Genomic DNA, 19,816 nt, shown 5'->3' with positions numbered 1-19,816 from the left:
AACCTTATGGTTTTGAGGCTTTGGAAAGAATTTCTGTAGATTAATCAACTGATTCAAATGTAATCCCAATACCACTTTTGTTAGGAAGTTAGGGTGAGGTCTTAAAGGAAATTTATGTTTATAAAAGGCCATATATGGAGGTCCCACTATCGAAGCCTTCAGCTCTCCCACTCTTCTAGCATATATTAGCACTAAAAAGAACATCGTCTTTGCAGACAGCTGAAAAAGAGAGCAGGAGGCCAGTATCTTAAACTGTGGTCCTATGAGCCTTATCAATATCAAGTTAAGATCCTGTGATGTGTTAACAAATAGGAGGATAAACCCCCAGGTAAACCTGTTAAAAATCTTCCAGCCATGGGATGCAAAAAAAGCAAACATCCTTTATGAGAAGGTGCAATGTAAAGATGGCTGCCAAATGAACCTTTATGGAGCTCACACAGAGGCCTGACTCCTTCAAATGCAATGTGTATTCCAAGATACTGTGAACCTGTGTTTTTGATGATGGAGCCAAGTGGCACAGACAGGAAATCTCTTCCATTTTGCAAGATAAGTTACCCTAGTGGAAAATTATCGGCTACTGATGAGAATATTTTGAACCTGTTGAGAGCAGCCCCTCTCCAATGGGTTTAGCCATTCAACATCCATGCTGTAAGGTGGAGACAGAGAGGGATAAGGTGGAGAACTTGGCAGCAATTCAGTGATAGTAGATTGTGTACAAGGGGTAATGTCACTGTAGGCTGGATCAAGAGCATCTGGAGGTCTGAGAACCAGAGCTGTCTTGGCCACACTGGGGCTATAAGAATCATCCTTGCTTATTCTCATTTCATCATTTTTTTAAATCCTCATTTTATTTTAAGATTTAACACAACAAAAAGGCAAACTGGCACATTTGAAGGACTAAAAATAATACATTTTTTCAGCGATACTAACTTGTGTGTCCTAAGTTACCAAGAAGCTTGATTTAATATACATTTGGCATTAAGGCGGTTAACTAAGATCTTTAGTTAAATGCATTCAAAGCACTAACCACTCCCAAAAGCATCTCTCCCAGTTTATTCCAAGAGTCTTGTGTAAAATCTAAATCGCTTTTGCAAGAGGCGTATCTACTGCAGTTGTTGCCCTCTACAAATGGAAACACGTCTCATAATTTACATTAAGTATAACTCAGGACAGTTAAGTAGGGATAAAAGTCATTTAACAGTACTTACTAAATATGCTATTTGGTACTTTTTGCCATTTTTTTCCATGGAATAATTGATTCAACATGTTTTTCTTGCAGTATTCTAAAGATGGGCAACCCCACCCCAAAATTCCTCACCATTATTTCCACCATCTGAGATAAGTGCATATGACAGAAGCATTAAAAGTAAAGTGGATATGGAAGCATGCGTGTATGTATTTTATATCATATAACACACAAAAACATACATTAATAAAACATTATTAAGCTTGCAAAGCCAAGCACACAAAAGGTCAGAAATGTCAGAATTAAGGTTGTACAGGCAACCCTATTTCAGCCCCCTTGTGAGTTTGCATTATGATACAATCTTTAATTATATGATCACATATTTTTCCCCACTTAGCATTCCAAGAGTCCTTAGCATTATATAACACTTTTATCTGGAAAAAAGGGTAAACAGGGAGGTGGCAAAATTTACAGATGATACAAAACAACTCAAAATAGTTAGATCCAAAGCAGACTGCGAAGAACTACAAAGGGATCTCAGAAAACTGGATGACTGGGCAAAAAAATGGCACATGAATTTCAGTGTTGATAAATGCAAAGTAATGCATATTGGAAAACATAATACCAACTACACATATAAAATGACAGAGTCTAAATTAGTTGGTACCACTCAAGAGAGAGATCTTGGCATCATTGTGGACAGTTCTCTGAAAACATCCACTCAAACTGCAGCGGCAGTCAAAAAAGTCAACAGAATGTTGGGAATCGTTAAGAAAAGGACAGACAATGAGACAGAAAATATCATATTGTGTCTATATAAATCCATGATACGGCCACATCTTGAATACTGCGTGCAGATGTGGTTGCCCCATATCAAAAAAAGATCTCTTGGAATTAGAAAAGGTTCTGAAAAGGGCAATAAAAATTATTAGGGGTATGGAACGGCTTCCATAGGAGGAGAGATTAATAAGATTGGGACTTTTCAGCTTGGAAAAGAGACGACTAAGGGGGATATGATAGAGATCTATAAAATCATGACTGGTGTGGAGAAAGTAAATAAGGCAGTGTTATTTACTCCTTCTCATAACACAAAAACTAGGGGTCACCAAATGAAATTAATAAACAGCAGATTTAAAACAAACAAAAGGAAGTATTTCTTCACAAAACGCACAGTCAACCTGTGGAGATCCTTGCCAGAAGTTGTTGTGAAGGCCAAGACAATAACAGGGTTCAAAAAAGAACTAGATACATTCATGGAGGATAGGTCCATCAACAGATATTAGCCAGGATGGGCAGGGATAGTGACCCTAGCCTCTGTCTGCCAGATGCTGGGAATGGGTGACAGGATGGATCACTTGATGATGATAGAAAAACCCATGTGGAAATTAATAATCCTAACTTCTGAGCAGTGTTTGAATAATGTGTAATAAATAAGGCATGCCCCACACACTGAACAAGGAGAACACAAAAGATTTTATAGATGCTCATTAAGTGAGCAGGGTCCATCTTGTATACTGGATGAGGCAGGAGTCCTGTGAAAATGAAATGTGTGATCATGCCATTAAAGACTTTATCACAATGTGCACATACAAGTGGGCCAATTAAGCTTGTACAGGAAACCTTAATTATGGCATTTTCTAACTTTTGAGTGCTTGACTTTGCAAACTGAATATAGTTCTTTTAACATTGCTTTTTTATAACCTAGAAAATTGTGCTGAAAAACCCTAACTGAATAAAACAGAAATTCCACCTTGTGGCATCATAATGAAATACTGTATTACACAGTAAGGTAACATTCACTGATCTTGAATGTTATTAATTTGTGTTGTTTGTTATCCCACACATGATATAATTCAATAATCTGCTACTCTCAGGCACACTAAGGGCCCTATATTGCTGTAGATTTGCATGTCAATGGGAGTTCCATGCATGGATCCAGTGCACTACATGTCCCCATGCAGATAGAAAACTGACTAGGTTAGATAATGACAAGTTGATAAAAACAATGGCCTAGGAATTTGATTCCATTTATAGAGGTAGAATTCCAGAATAATCCAACCTGTGCATTGGAGAGTGGAATCTGGCTCATTGCGAAATAGCATGCAATGGAGTAATGATGATCTGGGAGTAATATTTTGGGATATATTATTCCTGAATACTAATTTTTTGAAGGTTATTGGTAAGAATAATTGAAAAATATGCCTGAAGAGTACTTACCAGACCACAAATGTAGGCCATCAAAACCATAGGAGTAGAGGTCATCACCAACACCATTGCCACCCCATCCTTCTCCACCTCCAGGATAAGGAGCATAACCTGATGTAGAGGCCCAGCCAACCCGTAGATGAGTGGGTTCTGCCGTCAGAAATGCGTCTACCTGATCGATTATTAGTTCGAAGTACCACTTCTTATACTGTGCAGAGCCCTCAGCAACCCCCAAAAATATGTTTGGCCTCATGCTAGAATAGAAGAGATACATGAGATTGTACATTTTATACTATGTATTCCTGGCTTGTTGCAATACTGGAATATGACACTACACTACACTGTGCAATTATGACACCCGAGTTCAGATGTGGAGACCCATCATAGAATCAGTCTCGACAGAAGTTTACATCTGCTTTATGACTTTCTATGTCTGCATAATAAATAACAAATACTACTACTAATAAATAAAAGATAGAGAAAAGTTGTGCCAAATTCTTAGCTGAACTGAATAACAAATAAATCCAGGGTGCTATGCATGGAGGAAAAACATATCCTATAAAAAGAAAAAAAAATATTGTTTCTATTTTCCTGACACCAAAAGATGGGGGTTGAGACATGAAGAAATAAAATCCTTGATAAAACAGAAATTATTTTGCAATATGCTTACATACTGTATATTCTTAGGCTGATCCAGGAGTGCCCTGCTTTGGAACAGCCTAAAAGACGTTAGTTTCACTCTCTCTCATGAAAGAGTGATGTTCTCACTCATCATGCACATCGGTGTCCACTCCATAGATAACTGGAATGGGACTCCTCTGAATAATATTACTGAGGAGATGTCGGCTAGAAGTGCCAAAACAATGGAGAGACCTGGATATGAAACCCTCAAGTGCTGCTCCAAAAATCTCAGAAATTTAGGCCAGTTATCATAAGTATGCTCAGTTAATGTCTATCAACTTTTTAATACTAATTTCTTAATTTGAAAATAGTGTACTATTAGCTAGTGTGCATGGAGAATGAAAAGGAACATTGATTACTTTTATGTAATACACAATTTTTGTACTATATTATACTATAATTGTATTGGACTTATTTTTTGCCTTGATCCTTTCTCCCTAAGGGACCTGTTATTTATTTGCAAACTTCACCAATGTGCATACTTGTGACAGGGTGCTGAGCAGGAACTGCTGAGCCAGCCCTCGTCACTCCAGCTCCAATTAAGGGAGGCGAATTGGAGCTGGTTAGACCACCTGGCCCTAATTGGGGAAGCAGAGAGAGCTGCGGCCTAATTATGCTGGGGTTTTATAAAAGCCTCAGGGGAAGGAAGCCACTGGGGAGCAGGAAGAAAGGAAAAAGGAAGGGAGAGGAAGCAGGGTGGTAGCTCTCCCCTCACCCCACACAGTAAAGGGCTACTTGTATGGTGAAAAGGTAGTGGGAGCATGACCTGTAAATAAACTGCACCAGTGGTTACTGAACCCAGGGTCTCTGAGTGACTTTATCAACCCAACAGGGGCAGGAGCCAAGAGGGCCCTGCAGCAACCTTGTTACAATACAGCATTGTATTTTGTGTACTTATGTATTATATAAATAATCCATTTTTCATTCCTTTCAAGTGGGAATTCAACAAGCAATTTCTTTTCCAAGACAGTTTCCAGAACATTTCCTATATTGTTAGTAATGTGAAACTTTTAAAAAACAGTTAACATCTAAAAGTTTCCTAAAGAGTATGTCTTTCAGTGATTGCTAATAAAGACTGAAACAATTTTCCATCGCCAGAACAAAACAGAGTATTTTCTTAATTAAAAGTCATACTAAATACTAAAAGCAGCAAAGAGTGCTGTGGCACCTTATAGACTAACAGACGTATTGGAGCATGAGCTTTCTGGGTGAATGCCCACTTCATCGGATGCATGTCACATGCATCCAACGAAGTGGAGCATGAGCTTTCTGGGTGAATGCCCAATACGTCTGTTAGTCTATAAGGTGCCACAGGACTCTTTGCTGCTTTTACAGATCCAGACTAACACGGCTACCCCTCTGATACTAAATACTAATGCTTTGTTTATTTGCAAATATAGCAACAAAATAAACACTGCACTATACCTTGTAACATCATTAATCAAACGGGTTTGCAAGAGCAAATCTCTTCGGGGGAGTAGATTGTCGCATATATAGTTCTGATTGGCACGCACTGCAACTCCATTACAGAGACACAGAGAGCAAAGCACATCAAGAACCTAAAACAGATCAGGGTACAGTCAAGTAAATGTAACTGTTTACAATACAATCCTGATCTCAATTTAATTTCCTTTCAAAATATGCAGGAGACAGGAGAAATATAACATGAAAACTTTGGTGATTTTTCTAACATTTTTGGTTAAACATGAACTGGACATAGCTTGTAATAGAGAGAGTTGACAATAAGTTAAAACAAGCACCCATACAATTTTATACCTATATAAAACACTTTAGGTCTGCAAAGATGGAATATGACATAAATCTCACAAGAATAGGTCTTTCTGATTCTACCTGGCCACTGATGTTTACATTCACTTTAAGTTCCCTTTATGCTGCCAGAGAAATGTAAAGGGCCCTTAATGTATGGGTACGTCTATGCTGCAAAAAAGGCATATTCTTAACTTGGATTAAAATAGTAGTGAAGACACACCAACTCTCCTTTTAACTCTGCTACATGGCAGCCTAGGGTTGACTTGAGCTGTTAACCCAAGTTAAAAGCTGAGTTGTTGTGTCTTCACTGCTATTTTAATTCAGGTTATGTAATGAGGGTTAGCTAACAATTTACGAACACACATTTTTTGCAGGGTACACATACTCTAAATGAGAATGAGGTACTAAATATTTACAGGATGTGTATATTGCTTACATCCTGTTCATGCAATTGATGACCAAAGTTCCAGGGTGGATTAAAAAAACAATTTTTTCTTTTAAATTAATCATTTTTACAAAATTTATATCAGATTTTTTAATTAATACATTTTTATTTTAAAAAATACACCTGTTTAAAAGTAAATTTAAAATTATGATAACCTATGTTAAGTTCTACATTTATTATAATCTATTAAAATCATTCAAAATAAAAGCAAAAATATGGTGCATCAAAAAGACCTACTCAAATTTTAATGAGTTAGGGGTGCTTCTCTTTTAATTGCATACAGAAGCGGGGGGAAGCTTCTGAGGTCAACTTAAGTTTTGTAAATAAGTCATGCATTATATTAAATAAGTATCTCTATTTATCCTCAGTCTTTACAATGGATAAATTTGTTTATTTTACATTTTTCCAAATGTAAGTACTTTGTGTTTCTGTTGTATAGTAAAGCTTTTGGCTTAATTACTTTGGTTTCAGTTTAGCTTGCAGGTACAGAGAAAACATTTTCTTAATTTGGGAAAGTTGAGAAATGGATTGGGAGTTGAAAAAACAGGAAAGCTTGTTTTCTTCTTCCAATCAGTATAGAGGAAAACCAGGTAGGACAGGATGAAATCTACAATCTGAAAATCTCAAAGGACACAGGGCCAGATCTTCATAAGTGTTTAGGCACCTAAGGATACAGAGAGATGCTAGAGGGATTTTCAAAAGTTCATATACAAATTAGGAACCTAACACCCATTGATTTAAATCAATCCATGCTGCATAATTCTCTGACTGCTTGTCAGAACTCACCCCTGAATATCAATATTACTCCAGACAAACAAAGAATGTTTTAAATATATATGGAGATATACCTAACTCATAGAACTGGAAGGGACCTTGAAGGATCATTGAGTCCTGCCCACTGCTTTCACTAGCAGGACCAAGTACTGATTTTGCCCCAGATCCCTAAGTAGCCCCCTCAAGGACTGAACTTACAACCCTGAGTTTATCAGGCCAATGCTCAAACCACTGACCTATACCCCATGTTTAGATCCAATTAGGTTAATGAGATTTCTTGTTTGATATTTCTTACTACAAGACAGAGTTTCAAATCTAGCAGGCAATTGAAACATTGTTCCCAGAATAACAAAAATAAATAAATAAATAAATAAATAAAAATGTTTAATCAGCCTATGATGCAGAATCATAGTCATTATAGATGGAAAGGCCATCTAGCCCCTTTTCCTGCCAATGCAGAATTGTTCCCTTTTGTATTTTTAATACTCATTATGATGTCTACATTTAAATGTTCTAACTGAAGGGATTTCTTAAGAGACCATTTCACATTACAGATCTTGCTGACAGGCAGTATTTCCTGATAATCAGCTAAATTTTTCCTTTTCTTAATTTTAACTGCATACTTCTAGTTATGTCACCTTGTATTGGTCTAAACGTTTCCTAAATGGAGTTTATAACCTCCTGATATTTTTAGACTATATACTATAATGTAGAAAGCTATACCATATTTAATTCTTATAATCTTTCTCTGTAAAAAGTTCCAGCCCACTAAACATTGTGGTTCCTCTTCTCTAATCATCCTCCAACTTGACAATATCATCCAGATATTAAAGTTCCCAGAACTGCATGTAATATTCCAACTGCAGTCACACCAGAGAATTATTCTCTGTTGTGTAATGTGATGCCAATTCTTGATACAGCTACAAATTGTGTTGGCCTTTTTTGCTGCCACAGTACATTTCATACCCTTATCTACTTTGCTTCCCACTATTTCTTCAATAATTTCTGGAGTATTATTGCTTTCCAGATTTCTCTCGCCTACTTCATATCGGTGTTTTAAAATTTTCCCTTCAAATATAGATTTTCCAACTTGAATTTTGTTGTGTTCTGCTCCTATTTCTAATATCTCTAGGTCATTTTGGATTATTTCTCTGTGTTCACTGGTGCTCAAAACTCTTCCCAATTTAGCATTATCTGTTAATTTCATTAACATGCTGTACACACACTGTTGTAGATAATTAAGATATTAAATAAAACCTGATCTACCAAAGATCTCTGCAGTACTTCACTAGACACTTTGTTTACAATCCATGGGACAGTATTAATCTGCAAGACCAATTCAATACATTTTAAGAGTTAGATTTTAGGTGACAGTAAGAACCTTTTAAATGATGTGTATATTTTTTAAAAGGAGCTTTTATTAAATATTCATTTACTTTTTCAGGATAAATTAGTTATGTAGTTGGAAGAAACTTTTCTTAAAATATATTATCTTAATATTCTGATTTCTGCTTTTGTATATTTGAATGTATAAATCCTAATATATCATTCCTCATTCTGGGTGGACTTTGCCCATGTAAATCCAGATTAATTTATTGAATTCTATGGATTTACACTAGTGTAAATGAGATCAGATTATGGCCTTCTGTATCATGTGATCCCTGGTCATGGTAAAAAATTAATTACAAAAGTCTCAGAGCCCAATCCTTGCTCACATGAATAGTCACATGAAAAAGACAATGGAACTTTTTATCTGAATAAGGGCTTGTAGGATTGAGCTCTGTCTTGTTAGATGTATGAAAACAGTAGAGCAAGTCCTTCAGCCGTGAACTTAGACCCCAAGGCTGCAAGTTACTCCACGCAGGTGGACTCATGAACCCATATGACAGTAATTTACAGTCTCAAGGTCCTAGATTACATTTACATGTAGCTTTTTACTTATCCTGACACATTATTTGGTTGCCTATCAATATTTATAACAGACACAAATGTGCTGCTCATGCATAGAAAGGATGTTTTGAAGACCCAGTCTCCTACACACACTGATTTATTTTACACAGAAAAGCAATTATAGATCTCACATATTTCATTTTGTTCTTTGCAAAGCAATTTAATATGTATTCTTCACTATGGGTTTTTAAAATATATTTAAGGACACTATGTATCACATAGGTAGCATTATAGAGACTCATTCACTTTTTTCTGTAACTTATTCTTGATATTACAAATATGTCTTATATTTCTCAAATCATACCTTATGATTGCGTCCATGCTTATCCAGCAATGAAATAATAGACTTGATATGTTCCTCTGCTATCAAATTTAAAGCCTCTGGACTTTCAATCAAGATGCAATGTAATACTTCCAAAATACCTATATGAATGCCACAAAAATCATTTAGACATTAAACAATCTGCAGAACTGAATACAATTTAAGAACATGGGAAAGAAAAAAGAACATCCTAAGGGAAAAATAATCATATCTTCTCTTACTCAGTCTATTCAATATTTCCAGACTAAAAAGAATGAACTCAGCTGGTCCTTAAAGCCTGCTGAAGATATGATATGATTTACTTTTGAATTTAATTCTCTGGTTAAAAATTTTTTTTGTCTATGACAGGAAGTTAAAATGCACCTTGAAACTATAATTTATGATTTTCTTGACATAAATCTTGGTAAAAACACAGAGAAAAAGCAAAATTCGCTTCAGCTAGTCACTGAAGTAAATAGTCTTCCTAACAAACTGTATTTTATTGTAAACTTCTTTAAAACTGATTTTTATGTATACAGTTTTCTTGGTGTTATTTGCTGGGACTGAGCAACAAACAGTACCTAAGCTAATTGCAATTATTTTGGTAGCTGTGGAGTACTACCACTGTGCAGTACTATGAATCATATGATATCATTAATTAATTTCAGGGTTCTTTGACTGTGATGCTACTAGGAAAATTAAGAAAAAGAAAATTCAAAGGAAAAAGTGGAGGAGGGCTGGAACATAAGCCCGGCCATACCGGGTCAGACCAAAGGTCCATTTAGCCATTGATGGACCTCTCCTCCATAAACTTATCCAGTTCTTTTTTGAACCCTGTTATAGTCTTGGCCTTCACAACATCCTCTGGCAAGGAGAATAAAATGATAGGCTAAAAAGGAACAGACTGTTAATCTGAGAGATTTACTTAAAAAAAGAACAGTTTGTTAATTTGAGAGATGGGCTTTAATTTTATTTTCATGCAAGAAAGGCTGTTTTCTGATGCTTACTATTTTTTCAAGCAAAACTTTTCCTTTTTACGGAATGTAATAGAATTATCAATAGCAACACCTTATTTTTATAAAATGGGTCTTACCTGAGGAAGATTCTAGTCTATCCAATTTACTGATTAGCCAATCGAGGTTATTGGAAAACTGGGTGCAGTTATTTCTGTTACCACGAATGAGGGCAGCTGGAAAAAAAAAAGGTTTGATAATATAAGGGTTCAACTAGCATTAGTGTTAACAACCAGTGCTGAATACAAATATGTTAATATAATCTCTAGGATAAACCAAACAAAATGACAATTCTCCATCCTTTGTCCTATGAACCAAATATATTTTAATTTTTTTATTAGTAAGATAACCATCTAGATTTTGTTTGAACCACTTGGCTCAGGAAACTGGTAATGGAATCTAGTTTACTAATCTAAATTCCACCCTGGTCAGTAGGAAACATTGTTACCATTTGATAGCTGTTTAGTAGTCTATCTGAAATTAATTTGATGGTGTCAGTCTAGTTGATTAAGACATCACAGCTGACACTAAAGAATCGTTCCCTCCCATCCTGCTCCTATTTTGTTAGGGGATGTACATACCCAACTGAAATGTTTGAAACATGACATCTTTTAAATGATGAATACACTCTTAAAACAATTTATCTCAGACTCTTAATGTTGTGCATTAGTTGAGGTTTGTTAGTGGTCTATTTGATAAAGCAGAATTCTGGTAATAGTGGTACTTAGAAAACAATATTTGCTATATCCGAACACACCATTAGTCCATCAACTGAAGTATCTTTATCTCAAACCCTATATAACCCTCTTCCATAATCCCATTGTATAATGGGACCCAGGGGAGAGGTTCCATGGAAAAGAGATTATGCCTGGGCTGTACAATCTTCTCCAGAGAATCTATCTGGGGCCAGACATTAGACACTGTGCATACCCCTCCTTAGGCCCACACCCAGCCTACTCAATCCTCCCCACGACCCACCTGGTTTCCCTCTGCTCCCAGTACAGACCCCATACTTGTGGAGAAGCCCATGTAGGGTCCAGATGGGAGGGCATTTAAAATATCATGGAGGCATTTCACCTATCCTTCCACTTGGGGAGGTGGAAATCTGCACACCATGGTCTACTCCATTATTAGTTATACAAACTACCACCCTCCTTAAATTCAGCTAATAACTATAGCACATGACCAAGGGGCCTGTACACTTCTAAAGTTGTCCCCAAATATCTCCAGGAGGGAAAAGACCATGCAACTGCAGGACAGGATCAAGTCCAGGTGAAATAAGTGACTTTTAGCTCCACCTCCTGAGCTAAAGGTGCTATAGAATGGATAATTATTGTTCAGCAGCACAGAACATGCATTGTTTTCTGAATGTAACTGAAATTAACTAACCCTTAATGTTCCCCCTCACAGAACAGCTCACTAATCTGCAAACACACCATCAAGCAAAGATAAAAATAGCCATACTAATTATTGGCCCACTGAAGCAAGTATCAAAGATTTTTATTATAACGTGGATAATTGATATACATTTTTGTTACTTATTACAGTAGAATAGATGAAGACTGCAAGTATTCTTTTTTTAAGAAATAAAATTTCATACTAGTTTTTGGGGGGAGAGGCAGATGTACAGCAGTCCCACAGGACTACAAAGAATAAAGAATTTGGGGTAGCTCTTTTCTTCTCTGATTTCTTCTTATTTTCTTTTCTAATTTGTAATATTATGGCTGAATGAAAAGTATGAAAATCCTTACCCTATTGAAATCAATAGGAAGTTTGCCACTGACTTCATTGGGATCCATACACTTCCACTCCAGCATGAATTTTCTCTTCCCCCAAATTCCATCTGTTCTTTGTTTTCCTGTGCTCTAAATCTTTGGCACAAGCTTACTCATCATTCTGCACCAGAGCTAGCTTTGTTTGTAAAAATGAAATAAAAATGCATCTAAAAGTACACTATACGACAACCAGTTGCCAGGGGAGAGCGCGAACCCAGACCCCACTACCACAAATTATGCAGTCGAGTTTCCCGCATTTGGGGAAATCGCAGGGGTCAGCACACCCGCAGTGCAATGGATGAGCCTCACCCTGGAAAAACCACCTTCATGATCATGGTATCTCCCCTGCCGACAAGTCCTTCTTCTAAAATTCCTTTGTATTTCACTTTCATGTGTCTTAATAGCAAAGTTTAGGTCATCCTGTTATTCTTGTTCCCTCTGATAGCACCCTGTATAGTATGCCCTTGGGTATGCATCCATCTTCCAACCTACTCAGATAGTCCAGTCAGTGCAGTCGTCTTTGCTTGAGCAGACATTGTAAACAAGAAGTTGGCAGCATTATCTCCTGCAAATTGTAACTAAACTTGTTTGTCTGAGCGATTGGCTGAAGTAGTTCTAAGTGAACCTGTAGGCGCGAAAGTTTTACATTGTTTTAGTTTTGAATACAGTTATTTTTTGTACATAATTCTACATAAGTTCAACTTTCATGACAGAGATTGCACTACAATACCTGTATCAGGTGAATTGAAAAATACTATTTCTTTTGTTTTTACAGTGCAAATATTTGTAATAAAAATAAATATAAAGTGAGCACTGTACACTTTGTAGTCTGTGTTGTAATAGAAACAATATATTGTTTAACAGTGTGATTAATCGTGCAATTAATCACAATTTTTTTATTCGCTTGACAGCCCTAGAAAAAACTAAACACCACACCTAGAAAAGTAGAAAAACTTGTGATGCAACACTCAGTGCTTGTGTGGTTTATTTATAAAATGTGTTTATGGTGTCCATGTAGGAGTGAATTATTTTTTTTTCTTCAGGAAAATAAGAGAGAATATTCTCATATGTAAGATAAAGATGGGCCTATACCAATATCCAGGATCTAAAAACCATTGCACTTTGAGGAAGTGTGTTTCTGGTTCCAAACCTTATTGTTTAAACCAACCTTTAGCAAACAGACCACAGCAACATGAGTCTGTCCATGCTTCCAGAACTAAACCACTTCTGTTTGCCAACAAGTCAGATCTCTCTCTCTCTCTCTCTCCAGAATATTAGCTTGCCCTCTAGTTAACAAACTCTTATAAAAGGGATTGTGCTGGCATCCTTTCATCTGTGCAAGATGGTGGGAATTTCAGCCAATAATGTAGATGATTTGCAATGTTCCATGTGACTGAATAGTCTGATCCAAGATTTGCATGATCTTTGGCAGTTGCTGCAAACATATGTATCTTGGTTGGGAGCTGCTTGCTTCCTATGTACTCTTTTCTCTTCAGGCTAGCCGGCGTAGCAAGAAATTTACGTGACAGATGCTCTAACGATTCATCTGTCTCTTCATGCTTCAACCACCATTCTAGAGGACATATGTCCATGCTGATGATAGTTTCTGCTTGATAACAATCCAAAGCAGTGTGGACCGACGCATGTTCATTTTCATTATCCGAGTCAGATGCCACCAGCAGAAGGTTGATTTTCTTTTTTGGTGGTTCAGGTTCTGTAGTTTCCACAACTGAGTGTTGCTCTTTTAAGACTTCTGAAAGCATGCTCCACATCTCGTCCCTCTCAGATTTTGGACAGCACTTCAGATTCTTAAACCTTGAGTTGAGTGCATTAGCTATTTTTAAAAATCTCACATTGGTACCTTCTTTGCGTTTTGTCAAATCTGCTGTGAAAGTGTTCTTAAAATGAACATGTGCTGGGTCATCATCCGAAACTGCTATAACATGAAATATACGACAGAATTGCAGGTAAAACAAATAATGTAGTTCACATGGCAGCATATATCCAACATAAAAATCTTTTTTCAAGGGATGGGAAAAAAGTTCTTACAGTACAATGGACTGCTTGAGAACTCACCTAGCAATTTGTAAAGGAGATTCAGAATTTCCTTCCATGCTGTTCCACTTTCCTCCCTTGCAACTCCCGCAAAATGAGCTGCACTGTTGTAGACGTTTAAGCGATCGATGCAGTTCAAAACTAGTGCCAGCATTCCCTAAAAAAGGACATAATATAGAGGAAAATATTTGCATATGCCAAAAAATATTCCTTTACATTTTAACACATTTTCTGAGCTACAAGCTTAAAAGCCAATATTGTTTTAAACAAATAGGGAACTATTGTGCTTGAAATTAGAGTTTTTTGAACATGTATTTTTCTGTAAATATCTCTTTTGAGGATAATTCAGCTTTTTTTTTTTGTTGGTTTGCCCATTAGAGTTTAATCTAAATGCTGTACACATTAAGGAATAAAGAGCACGACAATCTTACAAAGGCCTTCTTTACATTTTCTGTTAATAGAATCCGACTCCCAAAGAAACTGCTCTAGAAGCAGAACTTTCCTTTTTTATAAATGAAATCAACTAATTCAAGTCAGTAGCATAGCTAGCGGGGTGCAGAGGAAGCAGTCGCTTCCCCTCAGCACATTTTCAAAAAGCGGCACCTGCCGGGCCAGCGCTGGCGGCAGCACGGCCGGAGGAGCCATGGGGGGTGGGCACGGCAGGCGTGGCTGGAGGAGCGAGGGGGCCGGCTCCTCGGCCATCGCACCCCACGCTCAGCACGGCCCCAACATCGCCGCAGCCACCTCCTGTGGCGGCTCAGGGCTTGGCGGCCAAGCGCTCCCTGCACCTTGCTAATGTGGCAGGTGGCAAAAGGGCCCCTGTGCCTTTAAGGCCGCCTGGCTGGCGAGCCCCACAAGGAGTGCACCGAGCGCCGGGAGCAGGCCGGGGACAGGCGGCGGTGCAGGACGGAAGGTGAGCGGTGGGGGTCTGGTGCCTTGCACTGGGGAGTCTGGGCGAGGGGCTCCCCGGGGCCGGGCCCTCAGGGCAAGGCCGCAGGCCGCGCTGTCTGGATGGGGGACCCTGGCGCGGCGCAGGAGCCCGGAGCCCGGGGTGGGGGGGGACGGGACCCCGCAGGTGGGGCTGAGTGGCGCAGCCTGGCGGGGGACACCTGCAGAGCACGCTGGACAGGAGAGACTCTCCAGGGACCACGGGAGGACGAGCCCCGGAGTTAATCTGGGGGGGAAACGGGAATGTGTCAAAAGCTTTACAGAAGTCAAAATACATCACATCTACTGCTTCCCCCTTTCCCACTAGACCGGTTACCTTGTCAAAGGAGGAAATTAGGTTGGTTTAGCATGATTTGTTCTTGACAAATCCATGTTGGCTATTACTTACCAGCTTTTTATCCTTTAGCTTTGAATAAATTGATCGTTTAATAATTTATTCAAATATGTTTCTGAATATGTAAGTTAGGCTGACTGGTCTATAACACCCTAACATAGGTGCTGGAACCAGGGGTGCTGGGGTTGCTGCCGTACCCCCAGGCTTAAAGTAGTTATAACAACCCAAATACATAGTTTCTGCCTTCAACACCTCCACTATCAAAATTGTTCCAGCACCACTACACCCTACTTCCTCCTTTCCCCCTGTTTTGAAGATTGGTACTCTGTTTCCTCTTCTCCCGTCATTAGGGACCTCACCTGTCCTCCATGAGTTCTTGAAATTAATCACTGAAAGTTAAGATACTGCTTCAGCTAGTAACTTGGGTGAATTTCATCAGACCCCGTCTATATGAATATATCTAACTTATCCAAATATTGTTTAACCTGTCCATTCCTTATTCTGTCATGAGGTCCTTCCCTCTTGTTAATATTAACTGTGTTAAGCATCTGGTCACAATTAATCTTTTTAATGAAGACTGAAGCAATAAAAAGCATTAAACACATGAGCCTTCTCTGTCTCATCTGTTTTTTGCTCTCCTTCCCCATTAAGTACAGAACCTTTACTTTCTTTCATCTTTCTCTTGCTTATAAAGTATTATAGAACCTCTTTTTATTGCCTTTTATGTCCCTTGTAGTTGTAACTCATTTTCATTACTTTATAATAATCATAGAATATCAGGGTTGGAAGGAACCTCAGGAGGTCATTTAGTCCAACCTCCTGCTCAAAGCAGGACCAATCCCCAACTAAATCATCCCAGCCAGGGCTTTCTCAAGCATGACCTTAAAAACCTCTAAGGAAGGAGAGTCCATTGCAACTTGAGACCATTACTCCTTGTTCTGTCATCTGGTACCACTGAGAACAGTCTAGATCAGGCTCCCACTGGCTGCGGTTCACCATCCTAGGCCAATGGGGGCTGCGGGAAGTGGCACGGGCTGAGGGATGTGCTGGCTGCCACTTCCCACCGCTACCATTAGCCTGGAGTGGTAAACCGCAGAAAGTGGGAGCCGCGATCGGCCGAACCTGCGGACGTGGCAGGTAAACAGACTGGCCTGGCCTGCCAGGATGCTTACCCTGTCAAGCCACATGCCAAAGGTTGCCGATCCTTCATCTAGATCCATCCTCTTTGGAACCCCTTTTCAGGTAGTTGAAATCCCCCCTCATTCTTCTCTTCTGCAGACTAAACAATCCCAGTTCCCTCAGCCTCTCCTCATAAGTCATGCTGACGGTGCAGTCCACACCATCCTCTAGATCATTAATGAAGATATTGAACAAAACCGGCCCCAGGACCGACCCTTGGGGCACTCCGCTTGATACCGGCTGCCAACTAGACATGGAGCCATTGATCACTACCCGTTGGGCCCGACGATCTAGCCAGCTTTCTATCCACCTTATAGTCCATTCATCCAGCCCATACTTCTTTAACTTGCTGGCAAGAATACTGTGGGAGACTAGTATCAGAGGGGTAGCCGTGTTAGTCTGGATCTGTAAAAAGCAACAAAATAGTCCTGTGGCACCTTATAGACTAACAGATGTATTGGTGCATAAGCTTTCGTGGGTGAATACAAAAGTGGGTATTCACCCACAAAAGCTTATGCTCCAATACATCTGTTGGTCTATAAGGTGCCACAGGACTTTTGTAGGAGACTGTATCAAAATCTTTGCTGAAGTCAAGGAATAACATGTTCACTGCTTTCCCCTCATCCACAGAGACAGTTATCTCGTCAGAGAATGCAATTAGGTTAGTCTGGCATGACTTGCCCTTGGTGAATCCATGCTGACTGTTCCTGATCACTTTCCTCTACTCTTAGTGCTTCAGAATTGATTCCTTGAGGACTTGCTCCATGATTTTTCCAGGGACTGAGGTGAGGCTGACTGGCCTGTAGTTCCCCGGATCCTCCTCCTTCCCTTTTTTAAAGATGGGCCTAACAAAGCTAGAATTAAGTAATGTTTCCCCTTTCGTAAAACTGGGATTCCTCTGCAGTATAAAGCTCATGTTTCTAACCCTTGGGGGTTGGCAAGCTATCAGACCTTAAACTCATCATTGGTCCAAGACTTAACGTACGCCATCTTGGGCCTCTAGTGTAATTGAGGGAGTCGGGGGGAGAGAATAAGTCACTTTTTTGTGTCAGTATGATTTCGTTAATAATGACACTTGTTTGAAGATGCTCAGAAGAGTGAAATATTAGACTAAATACAAATGGACATGGATTAGTAGACCGCGACCAGGTGAGGCAGTCAAAGGTGCATGCTAACAGCAATGTAGCATATGATTTTACAATTTACTACATATACCCACAGCAAATATGTACATACAAATCCCAGTGTTCATGCCTCTGGAAATGAACATTTTGCTTTCCTATTAATGCTAGTTATAGGATATGCTGACGCAATCTAATAATTTCCCCTCACCTCTTCTTTGAACAAATTTTGTCTGTTTTTGAGTGAGCGAAGTTTGTTTTGCTTATCTTCATGTTCTAGTTCTTCTTCTGGAGGCTGGAAATAAGTAATCAGGTCTTGCAGGGTCTCAAGTACCTCCTCAATAGGCAGGGCGATGGGTGCGGCTGTTCTGTTGTTTCCACTAATAATTGAGAAAGAGAAATTGACAGTATTAATCTCTCTATACAATTTAAGTTACAATATTAATATAGCAACCTATTGGCCTTTTGATATCTAAAGCAGTTCCTTTTATACATATGACCAGAAATGGCTAGAAATAAAATACTTGCTACATGTGCCCCAAGTGTAACATTAGGCAGCAATTAACCTGACTTGTCAGTAACTCATACAACTGTTTATTCAGTGAACAAACAAGCCTGCCTGAAGCTGGATCATGATATTCAGGGAAGTCCTATGGCCTGTGGTATACAGGAGGTGAGAGTAAATGATCACAATGATCTTTTCTGGCCTTAAAATCTATGAATGTTAGTTCCTACATACGTGTAACACGAAGGAGAAGAAAAAAAATGAAAAAGAGAACAAAGTGAGTAAATAAGATGATGTGGAAAAGCAACAAGATAAAGAAAACTGCTATTTATTAATTTTGTAATAGATTCTCTACTAGAGATTGCTCCCATTAAATTGGGATGTAACAAATAGATCAATAGTGGTACAAGGATAGCTGCATATTGCCATACAGTTTCGTATTTTTGCAAAAAAATTAAAGAGACATCTTTCGAAGAGTGTGGAGAAGGGATCAAGTTATATGCAATGTTATATGCGGGGGCTGGGGGCAGGAAGAAGGAAAGAGAAGTAAAAAACACTGCCACTCAGTCTCTCCTCACTCAAATTTGAGTCATCATCACATTTTCCAAGGAGATGATTGTTTCAATTACGATCAGGCAAATACAACGATAAAGCATAGTACTTCCACAGTAGAGCTGATTGGAAAGAAAATTCCCCTTCGCAGAAAATTTTAATGAAAATGCAAACCATTTCTTTTTCATCAAAACTGACAGAAAAAACACACATACACTCTCCATGACAACGTTCAGTTAAAAGGAAAAATCCTCAATTTTCTGTCAAACAGTTTTGATAGAAAATTGTTGACAAGACCTACTATACACATTGTAAAGCAGCTGTGGCTATTTTTCCAACATCTTTTAGAAAAAGAGGAGCAGGAGAAAGAGACAGCAGTATTTTCAATAATGTTGTTTAGGTCAGAGAGACTGATATTTTCCAGCTCCATTACTATGATTTTTCCCCTCCTTTTGCTGTACAGTTCCCTTGTAAAACTGAATATACTGAACCAGGAGCAAAGGAAATATGCTGTTCCAAATAAATGAAATATGTTCTTCCAAATGTGCTTTGGTTATTGTCAGAGATGGGCCTGAATAAAAATCCAATAACTTAACATGCCCCAAGCTGAGAGAAGTTCAGATCCGGATATAGATCCAAACGTAAAAGCTTTGAGACCATCTCTAGGAATGTTTGTGTTGTCAATTTTCATCTTTGCATTACTTCTCTATGCTAACTCCAGATTTTTCAAAATAGCATACCAAGATTCTTAATTTCACTCTATTCTTACACATTTCCCCATAGTCATTAGAAATTAATGCACACAGAGTCTGAACTTCCCTTTCACCCTAGAAATCACCTTGACAGAACACAAGACACAGAAGTAGATCAGCAAAAGTAAGACTGTATTTTCACTTCCTTTAAGATACACGTTACTGGTTATTAAAGCATGTTATTCTGGAAGGCTGGTAATACAACAATCAATTTACTCAAAAGAGGGAAAAAGAACAAGAGAAAAAGTAGAAGTAGCATACTGATTTCAC

General features: G+C 38.5%; 1 protein-coding gene and 1 non-coding gene across 2 annotated transcripts in view; both read right to left on the bottom strand.

Annotated features, from left to right (window-relative positions):
- RYR3 (ryanodine receptor 3) overlaps positions 1–19,816 on the bottom strand; it is a 642,559-nt gene that overhangs the window by 417,619 nt on the left and 205,124 nt on the right. Inside the window, 6 exon segments of the mRNA XM_045013234.1 lie at positions 3,404–3,645; positions 5,498–5,631; positions 9,316–9,434; positions 10,406–10,501; positions 14,177–14,312; positions 17,949–18,117. Coding sequence (XP_044869169.1) covers positions 3,404–3,645; positions 5,498–5,631; positions 9,316–9,434; positions 10,406–10,501; positions 14,177–14,312; positions 17,949–18,117 — 896 coding nt within the window.
- LOC123370547 lies at positions 12,298–12,459 on the bottom strand. Its single transcript, XR_006579451.1, has one exon. It is a non-coding gene; the product is annotated as a U1 spliceosomal RNA (small nuclear RNA).

The sequence above is a fragment of the Mauremys mutica genome, chromosome 4 (assembly GCF_020497125.1).
Source record: "Mauremys mutica isolate MM-2020 ecotype Southern chromosome 4, ASM2049712v1, whole genome shotgun sequence".
In the NCBI taxonomy this organism is placed as follows: Eukaryota; Metazoa; Chordata; order Testudines; family Geoemydidae; genus Mauremys; species Mauremys mutica.
This window is presented reverse-complemented; position numbering and strand designations above follow the sequence as displayed.